This window comes from Pangasianodon hypophthalmus, chromosome 16, assembly GCF_027358585.1.
Source record: "Pangasianodon hypophthalmus isolate fPanHyp1 chromosome 16, fPanHyp1.pri, whole genome shotgun sequence".
Lineage (NCBI taxonomy): Eukaryota > Metazoa > Chordata > Actinopteri > Siluriformes > Pangasiidae > Pangasianodon > Pangasianodon hypophthalmus.
Genome location: NC_069725.1, coordinates 13,247,947 through 13,259,252, shown reverse-complemented (window position 1 = coordinate 13,259,252; position 11,306 = coordinate 13,247,947). Strand labels below are relative to the sequence as shown.

The 11,306-nt window shown below is 40.1% G+C and overlaps 1 protein-coding gene across 1 annotated transcript; it reads right to left on the bottom strand.

Moving 5' to 3' along the window:
- Positions 1-6,423: 6,423 nt before the first annotated feature.
- On the bottom strand, positions 6,424-8,805 carry npbwr2b (neuropeptides B/W receptor 2b). Its single transcript, XM_026920336.3, has 2 exons — positions 8,439-8,805; positions 6,424-8,141 (listed from the first exon to the last, which is right to left on the bottom strand). Exon 2 carries the CDS (start codon positions 8,023-8,025, stop codon positions 7,006-7,008), a length of 1,020 nt encoding a protein of 339 aa, XP_026776137.1. The 5' UTR covers positions 8,026-8,141; positions 8,439-8,805; the 3' UTR covers positions 6,424-7,005.
- Between the last annotated feature and the right edge of the window lie 2,501 nt (positions 8,806-11,306).

Genomic DNA, 11,306 nt, shown 5'->3' with positions numbered 1-11,306 from the left:
AGTTGATATGCATCAACTCCTTTCTCACCCTTACTGCTGGAACCTGCAGATAGTAATGATTGAGCGCCATCTAGTGAATAGTGAATTTTACTGATACAAATTTACATATTTCAGTGATTTTAAAAAAAAAAAAAAAAAAAACGTTATTGGATTTTAAAGTTTTAATGCTTCTGTCTTCTTTGCTTGCTTTCCAGTGCCTGTATCTCCAAAAATTATTGAAACTGGGTTTAACTTCTGTTTTTGCTGTAAATAATGTTAATTAAGAAGTCTTTGACATGTTTGGGGATACATCAGTCCTTAAGACTGATGCTGATGCAAAATATGCAAAGTCTTTAAAAAACTTACTGTTAGGGATTATTCTGACACTTAATCTTACATACAATAAATATAATTCCCCCTGAGAGATATTACCTGAAGTGCAACTTAAGGTGGCACATCAAACACCATCACAAAGTGGTAAGTACAGCGTTATTAATCAAATAATATATAAAATGTTAAATTGTAGTCATATAATTTAAGTTTATTGATTTTACCATTGTCCAGAGCAAATTGGCATTACTGAATAAGCAACTATTTGCTAGCTAGCTGGAAACAGCAGTCAAAATTTACACTCAACATAACATATATTTTGAGGAAAAAAATTGCTATGATTGTTATGAAATTTGGCTAGTGTTAGCTGCCTTGGTTTATGTCATCACTTCTGTTACTAGCTTCAGGTGCATGTTGGAAAGGGCGTCCATATTAATGAGACCCGATGATCATGTCCAAAACTGTCCATCACCTCATCAACCATGCCCTTCTAATCATCATTTGATAACTCATATCAAATGAACTTATCATAAAGAAGAAAATATTGGCAGAGATAACATGTTTAACTGAACTTGTAAAAATGACAGAACACTATTCCCAAAAATAATTTGTGTAGCTGTAACTTAAAATATAAGTTTGGCTGATGTTCCATTCACCAAAATGGGAATGGGTGGGGTTAAAAATTGTACTGCTGCCAGCCACTAGAGGGCATCAGAGACATTTTGGCTTCACTTTAGAACCCCTTGTTACAACCATAGATATACATATCTGTAATGCTATAGAGGCCTTCTCAGGCAAATCCATGGCCACAGCATAAACTCGCCAAACCTGGCCTCCCCCCTTCATAAGGCCTCTGGCTGCCTCACTGTGCGTGTGGACATAGATCTGTGCCAGGTACAGAGCAGTGCCATGCTACTCTGGTTGGTATTTTCAGGAAATCGGTATTTAAAGAAGATTTACTGAGGTTCAGAATTTAGATAAGATTTATTACTGAGATTTAGGAACAGAGTAGATGCCTTGAGACTCTCTTGCTCTTTCTAATCTCTTGCTAAGATTAGTATTTGGGAATTAGTGAGAGAGAGAGAGAGAGAGAGAGAGACATCCGTTATTATTGGGTGTCTGTGAACAGTGCCACCTTCAGGAACATTTTGAGTTTGTTCCCCGCTTCAATACTGAGCTGGTGTGTTCAAGCCATTGGCTCTGCACCAGTATGTCTGCACCAGAAAAGGAAATAGCAAATCTGGAGCGGATAAGGGGACTCATGGCTGGCCAGGCCACTGCCCTGGGGAAACATGAGAAGGCATTGGCAGCGCTGTTTACAGAGATTCAAGGGGTCTCTGAACGCGTCACACAAATAGAGACCATGCTACAACCCCAACCTGCTTCCTCCATGGAGCCAAGTCGTATATCGGCTCATCAGTCGACTCTTCAGGGCCAATCCATGTTATTACCTCCCTTTGCACATGCAGAGACAAGACTACTGCCTCCTCAGCCCTATGCAGGAGAAGCAGGCAGATGTACCTCTTTTATAATGTAGTGTTCCACTTGCTTCCAGGACCAAGCCCCGCTTAGGGGTAGGTTGTTTTCATTGTCGCCCCAGAGCAGGAGGAGTATATCAAAGAGGCTTTGTCATTGAAGTTCATCCTTCCCTCCAGGTCGCTGGTGGGGCCGGGATTCTTTTTGTTAAAAAGGGGGGTACCTGCAACTTTGAATAGACTACCGTGGCCTTAACACTTTCAGAAGGACCGGTACCCCTTGCGCCCTTGATGAACTCCATCTTTGAATCCTTAGAGCAGGTGAGGATTTTCTCGAAACTAGATTTACGCACCATGTACAATTTAATGCGCATCAGGGCAGGGAATGAATGGAAGACCGCCTTCATCACGCCATCCAGGCACTCCGAAAGTCTGGTGGTGCCCTTTGGCCTGATGAATGCACCCACAGTCTTTCAGCAGTTCGTGAACGAGGCCCTCCAAGAGCCCCTGAATCATTATGCCTTTGTCTATTTGGACGATATTTTGAGTCTTAGTAACTCCTTGGAGGAACGTGTTATTCACATGTGTCAAGTTCTGCAGCTTCTTCTGCAGAACCAGTTATAGGTCTAACTCAAGAAGTCACAATTGCATGTGACCACCATCTCCTTCTTGGGCTTTGTGGACAAGGATGTCCAGGCCTACATAGCAGCCTGTCAAGTTTGCACCTGTAACAAGGAGATGGTGCCTGCTGGGTTTGCCACCTTTTTTATTGGGCTTTGGGATCTCCCAAGGGGCCCTGAGTACAGACCCTGCCAAGGTAAGGGTGTTATGAGACTGGCCATAACCCATCTCAGTCTGGGCGGTACATTGCTTTCTGAGATTGCCAGCTTTTTCCAATGGTATGGAATGGAATTGTAGTACTCCGGCAGCTCCCCCCAGCGCCCTGACCAAGAAGACCCTGGGTAGTTTTAGGTGGACGTTGGAGGCGCAGCAAGCTTTCAAAGCCTTTAAGGGGAGATTAACGTCAGCTCCCGTGCTGCAGATGCCGGATCCTGATGTGCAGTTTATAGTGGAGGTCAACACCTTGGATAAAGGAGTGGGCGCCTTTATCTCCCAGCGTGCGGATCCCGACCAAAAGTTTCATCCGTGTGCATACTTTTCCCACTGTCTGACCCCAGCGCAGAGTAATTATGACGTGGGGAACTGGCGCTATAGGAATGGAGGCACTGGCTGGAGGGAGCCAAACAAGTTCCTCATTTGGATGGACCATAAAAACCTGGCCTACATCCAGGGGGCCAAGCTCCTGAACCCCCTGCAAGCCAGGTGGTCTTTATTTTTCAAGTGCTTTGATTTTGTGCTGTCCTACAGGTCAAGTACCAAGAACCTGAAGCCGGATGCGCTCTCCAGGCAATCGGACCCACCTTCACGGGAACCCGCCCACAAGCCTATAATCCCCTCCCCCGGATAGTGGCTTCACTGTGCTGGGGCCTAGAGGAGGCCATCCTTAAGGTCCTCCATCGGGAGCCTGACCCAGGCGGCGGCCTTCCAGGAAGGCTTTATGTTCCATCGGCCATGAGACCTCAGGTTCTGTCTTGGGGCCATACATCCCCTTTCAATGGACATCCCAGGGAAGTCAGAACCCTGGAGTCTCTATGCCGACGCTTTTGGTGGCCCAACATGGACAAGGATGTCCATGCCTACGTAGCAGTCTGTCAGGTTTGCACCCATAACAAGGAGGCCGCGCCCGCTGGGTTTGCCGCCTTTTGGAGGCTACGGTTAGCATGTCCTTGGATTTCCACCCGGAGTCTAACAGCCAGACAGAAAGAGTCAACCAGGATCTGGAGCATTGCCTCAGATGTCTGGTCTCCTCCAACCACGTAGGCTCAGCATTTGATGTGGGTGAAGTATGCTCATAACACCCTGTGGCACTCTTCACTGGGCATGCCACCATATAAATAAATAAATAAAGGGCTTAGTATGTAGTCTGTCAAAATATTTAAAAATCATATCATTCACAGAAAATTTGAATATAGTATAGTGTGTGTATATAGTGTTTGTGTGTATAATATTTTAATGTATGGGATATGTTTAAGTAATACATTCTTGTATATTTGTCTATCTTGTACTGTAGCTATCACTCTAGATTTATCCAGGGTTGGCTAGTTTGAATCATAAACATACATGTTAAAGTTGATGGATACAGTGTTTAATATTAATATTGTATATAATATATATTTACAATTTATATGTTTTTTATATATATATATATATATATATATATATAATTATACACACACATCGATCAGCCATAACATTAAAACCACCTGGGGCTAATATTGTGAAGGTCCCCCTCTAATGTCTGGCACCAAGACATTAGCAGCAGTAAATGTAAATTGCGACATGGGTCCTCCCACAGATGCCTGATCAGATTGAGGTCTGGGGAATTTGGAGGCCAAGTCAACACCTTGAACTCTTTGTCAGTAACATCGCGGGTGCCTTCTCAGGCAAATCTGTGGGCTGCCTGCACGGTCCTTTATAGAGCCTCAACCCCATACACACAATCAGCAGAGATGTGCGGCACCTGTGCAAGCCACTACTTAAACTCCTGGGTTTTTTCACTTGGCTTGCGGACATAACGTCTGTCCTGAGTAGCAGAGCAGTGTTAAGCCCTCATGGTTCAGCGAGGAATAGACAGGGGAAGGCGGCTCCCTCATTTCCCCGAAATGTTGTTTCGTTTCACTGTGTACTTGTATATGGCTGAAATGACAATAAACTCCACTTGACTTGACTTGACTTGAGATTGACTGGTCTGCTGGCTCGGTCTCTGTTTGGGAGTCCCAATGCCCACACAGTTGCCTCAGAAGCATGGGCAATTCCCCCTCTACTGTTACAGAGCCGGTGGACCTGTCACGGGTGCCGGAGGATTATTGGGACCTCAAAGAAATCTTTTCTAAGTGCAGGGCCCAAACATTGCCACCTCACAGGCTGTTCACTTACTCCAACAACCTGATCCCTGGTTGTGTATCTTGTGGGGGGCTGAGTATGGATCCTGAGTAAGATCTTGGGCTTTATAAACAACTTCCATACAATTCAACAATTCATAATTTTGTAGCATCCAAAGTCTAATCGGGCTTTCCTGTTCTTGAATGTTACCAGTGGTTTGCACCTTGTTGTAAACCCTCTGTATTTATATTCATGAAGGCGTCTCTTGATTGTAGATTTTGACAATGATACGCCATTGATACGCCATTGTCAACATAGCTTCGGAGAGGGCTTCATAGAGTATGTATAAGTAACACTAGTAATTGTGTATGTTAGCACTAGATGATATAGACTTATTTTTCTTTATTTATACCACCATTCCATGGTCTCTCTTTATTAATAAATTTAAAATGGGATCCTCAAAATGCCTAATGATATGCTTTTCTAACAATCCTAATTTAATAATTCCTTATCTTTTTGTCTAACAAGAGGCCATTTTATGCCATTAAGTACAGACAAGTGACAAATTAAAGTAAAGACTGACATAAAACTCATTAAAATACTGGGCCACCATGAGTGGTCAGAACAGTTTCAATGCACCTAGGCATGAATTGTACAGGTTTCTGGAACTGTACTATAGGGATGGAATTAAGCAAAGACCTTGCTCAGGCTACCAGAAATGTACACTGCCAATAGAACTAGTGTTGAAATACTCTATCACTTCAAAGTAATTTTAATAATATAATTTGCTAAATAAATAAATGTAAATTATATCATGGGTTAAGTATATATATTTTAAAGCATCTGTTAAAGTGGGAATATAAACATTCATGGTTATTCACAATCTTTGAAAAAAAAATCTTCTCATGTATTCTCTGAAAATTCACATCTATCCCTATAGTTTTGCTCAGTGTTTTTCGTTTGGCACCAGCATATAGGTTGTTATTTTGTTAGTCTGCCAGGAAGGCATTAGTTTTTGTTACCCAGAAGACTTTCCTCTTGCAGTCAATAATTGGCATAACAAATTAACTGAATCTGTAATCTAGATTGATTGTAGCTGCACGTTCAAGTTGTCCGATTTGAAGGCTCGTCACAAGCTTTCGGCAGGAAGCATTGAAAAGAAAACTATTTTTAAGTGAAAACTATTTTTATTATACTTTTTTCTACCCCAGTCAGTTTGTCATTCAATTAAACTTGCATAGTTGTATGTTCTCTGTTTTGCATGCTATGATTGCTCTGAGCATATTATTTACTCCAAAGCTCTTTTCTGTCCACTTTCAGCCTTTTTCCCTGTTTTATATTTCTGCAGCTTTCCACTTATGGAAAGCATACAAAATGAAGAAGAAAGAGAAATTATAACAAATTCAAGGATGTGGAAATTACAGGAAGCTTTGTGAATAGTAAAAGCATTTTAGCAAATTATTGTAAATAGCCACTCCACTGTGGGCTCAAACCTCACTCACCCATCCACTCCTTAAAAGATTAAGTGTTACATAATACAAATACAACATAATACATGTTACATACACTGAATAGAATTTGTACTGATAAGAACAATGAAATTGTCCCTTGTGTGATTATAATTATAAATGTTGTGTGTAAAAATTAAATAGTCTCTGAAAAGGTTATTTATGCATAAGTCTTTAATAAAGACAAAAACAAAACTTTAAAACAATGCCGATAAATACTGGGACATTTTTCTCATTATTGACCTATACAACTGTCAACAAAGCAAATGAAACCAAACAATGTAATCCATTTTATTTATACCAAAGCCTGAACACCATGTACTATATGATTCACTGTGAGAAAATGTGAGAAAATATATCTTTCGATTAGAAAGCTTTCCAGTGTACTGTGGGCACAATATTTCTACATCTATCTTTTTAGATTTTTCGAAATGATACTAGGTTACAAATGAAGTTTAGGTGACAACAGTTCAGTATAGACACGTATGCACACGTGCATTTTCCTTTAAAAATCTTAGTTGTTTAGACAATGATATTTTGTTATCTTAATAGTTATATAGCAATATAGCAAAGTTAGTAATGATTGAAGCTCTCATCGATAAAAGAGATGTTCACATAATTGGCACAAGAGGGAGACAAATGCTGACGTTCGATGCCACATCCACTTAATTACGTTTCAGTCTATCAGCTCAAGCCAGCTGCCCGATTTTACTCTTTAGCAACGGAACGGTACTCTTTGAAGACAGACAACTGCAGCATCTGCTCTGTGTTCAACCAGCCCTACATTCTAGCATCTTCTTAAACGCTTTTCTGAAGCTGTCATCCAGGAATGCGTAGAGGAATGGGTTTAGGCAGGAGTTTGCGTAACTCAAACTTGTTATGAAGTAAGAAATACCGATGACGAGTGGCGTGGTGCCCAGATCCGTTGTAAGAGCTACGATGGTGCTGAGATGGAATGGAGTCCAGCAGAACAAACACACGGCCAGTACGATGAACACCATAATGGTCACTTTCTTTTTAGCTTTGTCCAGCGCCTTGGCGTTAGTGTTGAGCCTCATGTTGCGCAGTTTGTACAGCATCATAGTGTAGAGTATGCAGATGGTGGAGACGGGAATGGCAAAGCCCAGTATGAGGGTATAAATCCGGCTTGCTTTGAACCATAAACCTTCTGGGCTGGGAAAACTTAGCACACAACTTTTTCGCTCGGTGTCCTCCGGGCTGATGTAGACTCCTCCAAACACTGTAAAGGGCACCACGATTAGAATCACCAGCAACCAAACGCACAGGCTGACTATTTTGGCTGCCCTGTATGTGCGATACGGCATGCGTTTTGAGCGCACCGTGGCCAAAACTACCAGGTATCGGTCAACGCTCATAACCGTGAGAAAATATATGCTAGAGAAAATATTGTAGTGGTCAATGCTCAAAATGATTTTGCAGAGCACTTCACCAAAGGGCCAGTAGTGCAAGAGATGCTCAGCAATGTTAATGGGCAAAACTAACGTGAAGAGATCATCGGCAATTGCCAAGTTTAGAATAAACATGTTAGTGACTGTCTTCATTTTAGGCGCCTTCAATATCACATAGATAACTGCTGTATTGCCGGTTAATCCCACTGCACATATCACAGAGTAAATAACTGGGAGAACTACGTACAGATCTGCGTAAAAGAAGTAGTCCGCCGGTGGCGTACAGTTTAAATCAGACCGGTTGGGAGAACTATAGTAATAAAAGTACATGCTGAAGTTGCATTGTGAGTTTGTCTTGACGGGGTTTGAAATATTCTCCATATTGTAAAAATCGTGTCTCCAGGTTTACTGCTCTATTTCAGAAACAGTCACGCAATTCCTTCCTCCAATCTGAGGTGTTTGGGGTCGGTTATCTGTTGCTTCTGGCATCACGAGACCTGAAACGGGAAAATTAACCTCATAATATATGTCTGAACACACACACAAATATATATATATATATATATATATATATATATATATATATATATATATATATATATATATATATATATATATATATTTCACAAACAACAAATATGCTATATTTAAATACACTGATTGGAAGCTAATTTGTTTTTTTTTCTAAAATAGCTGATCAAAGCAAAGTAAAAAAACACAAAGGCAACGTACATTACTGAGTGCGTGTTTAATTTAAAAAACAAAACAAAACAAAAAAAATCTGCATTTCTTACCGTTTAGGGGAGACTTTCTTCGTGCGCACTCGCCGTGTTCTCCAGCCAAGCAGCGCGGATTGTTCGCTTCCCAGCAACTGGAAGAATGAAGTGCGATTGCGTTACGTCACTACCACTGGTGCGGCGTTTTTGTTTTTTTTTTGTCTTAAAGATGCTTTTTCTTTTCTTTTCTTTTTTTCTTTCTTTTTTGTAAGAAAAACAGCTCTTTTTGATTAAGGAATACTAGATTTTACACCTTACCTGACGTGTTATGTATGTTATACACAGGATGCATTTAAAAGTACTAAAGCAATGAAGGATTAGTACCACGATTTTTTATTCGAAGAAAAGCCAAACAGAGAAAATGTATCAGCTTGCTGAGACTCATCAAATTGGTCAGGTAAGATTTAAATAAGCAGTTTTAAACAGATGGAGATTTCATATCATTTTAGAGTCATGATGTATGATGAGTTAATGAGCGATTTAGTAGCAGGAACCATGGCAAAAAGATCTTATTGTTTCAGAAATAAGATACAAAAGTCATATACATCCATTTCAAGGTCGGGCGACATTAAGGAGGTTCAAAGCATTTTCATGTCTAGCATACAATTACCATATATCAAAATAGCTTTGTACTGCGCTGAAAAAAGGTAACATTTACTCATTGTTTTTTAGTTCAGTCCATGACCTAGTGAAGCTGTATTAGAATGCATTTATTCATAGAGACTTCCAATCACTTCTGTAAGGCGCTCTGGAAAAGGGTGTCTGCAAAATGCCATAAATGTAAATGTAACTGTAGTTGTATTAACTTCCCAGCAAATCTCAAAATGGCCCAATATGGTTTTTCTGTGGGTACGCCACCCTGACCTGCCCAGACAAATCCCATGTGTGACCACTGTTGGTTAGCCCACACTGGGCCAATACCTTTTCCCCCTACAGTGGCCCAATGTGGGTTTCTTCAGCTTTGGCATGCCCACATCAATCCCATGCAAGACCACTGTGGAATAGTCCACTCTGATCTAATACCTATTTTCCCCATATTGGCCCAGTGTGTGTTTTCTGTGGGCAGCCCTCACTTTGGCATGCCCACACAAATCACATATGGGCCTACTGTGGGTTAGCCCACATTGGGCCAATAACCTATTTTATCCACATTGGGCACCCCTTACTTTGCCCACACAAATCCCATGTGGAACCACCATGGGTTAGCACACACTGGCCCAATAATTTTCCCCCACATTGGCCCAGTCTGGGTTTTCTGTGGCAGCCCATGTTTTCTTCTTAAAGGTTTAGCTGCAATCAGAAAATATACAGCCTCCCACACAAAGTTCACAATATTATTTGTGGAAATGACCTGAGTTTCTGACCGATTAAAACACAGCCTTGGAAGATGTGGATTATGTCTGACCCCACCCCCTGTATTCTTGGTTCTTTCCTTTGCGATGTGACCATTAAGCTAAAAATAGGCTTAAAGAACACCTCGCCAACAGTGCTTTGGAAGTGGAATGCGGGTAGCAGAAAAATGATGGTTATTACCTTCTTTCATTTGAGAATAAGGGTCCATTACTGTGGGACTAAATTAAATCGTAATTTAATTTTTCAGTGTTAATATACCTGTTATGTAAGTAAATGTAGACAGTTATCACCATAAGTAACATAACAGTTACCTTGCTGGCAAGAAGCCTAACTCTGAACAATTATTAAAGTCTACTTTAGTGCAATTATTGTCTGTAGAACATACATCATCAATAAATAATGTCTGTAACTTGTTCGTAATGTTAAGTGGATTTAGTTAAAATTGTCACTGTGATGCTGTTAGAGTGATTTTAGCATCATTAGCATAGTCTGAGAAACAGTTATCATTATGATAAATTATTATGTAGATTTACCAGTAATGGGTGTAGCATGAGCGCTTCCTCTTTAATTTGAACTCTCAAAATAAAGATGCACCTAGGTGCAATTGTGTACAGTTTTCTAGCATTCTAATAGGCAATATACACACACAGGCATCACACTCATAAAACTCCAATCATATAACTACCATCTATTTATAGCCTTAGTGACTAAATGAGATGAGTCATCCGTCATATTATATTCCCTATGCCACCAGCTTAGCCCTCACCCCTTGAAGTCTCACATGCCGACATCATACAATGACAAAACAATCAAGCATTTAGCAATAAAAATGCTTAAAGTAGCATGTTACTACCTAAGTTTATTTTTTTGCACCAGTCCATTGTATATAATGCTTGAGTGATGAATTGTGAAGTACATGAAGGTATCAGATAAAACAATTTGATGTTAACAGTATGCGACTAGAGTGGGCTAGACTATAAAATGTCACAGGCCTATAATTGATTGATTGAAACCTATAAATAAAGATAAATACAGAATTAACAGTTTTGTCTCTATGAAAATAAAGTATTTGCTTAAATCACCAGCTACTGGCTGATATTGGGCACTTCCAGTCAACTCATTAAGTGCACTTGCTTGACATTTGGGTTTTCTCTGTTCTTTTTTCTGTTTGTGATGTACATACTAATAAGCACATAATGTAAGTTATGCCAGATGAAGATAAAAATGCTTATAAATACAGGCAGCAATGGCAAAAAAAATGTCATTTTAAAATTAAGAAATGAAGCAGACAGTGGCAAATGATACTCAGTTAAGCAAAGAAAATTTGTTGTCAAGAACTTTCCAAGTGTCTGCGGCTGCTACGGCATTTCACTTAGTAACCTGCTTATAATTATAAGTGCCTATATAATATGTATGGTGACCCTTCTACTTTATAGTTTATATAGTTCTGAAATCTACAAGCATTGATGAACTGAAATATGTTTCTCTTTTGCACATATCTCAATCAAAAGTAAAGTTATAGCATTTTAGTCT

Bases quoted from the DNA above. Each gene is read 5' to 3' on its own strand.
- npbwr2b (XM_026920336.3), bottom strand. From the start codon at position 8,025: ATGGAGAATATTTCAAACCCCGTCAAGACAAACTCACAATGCAACTTC.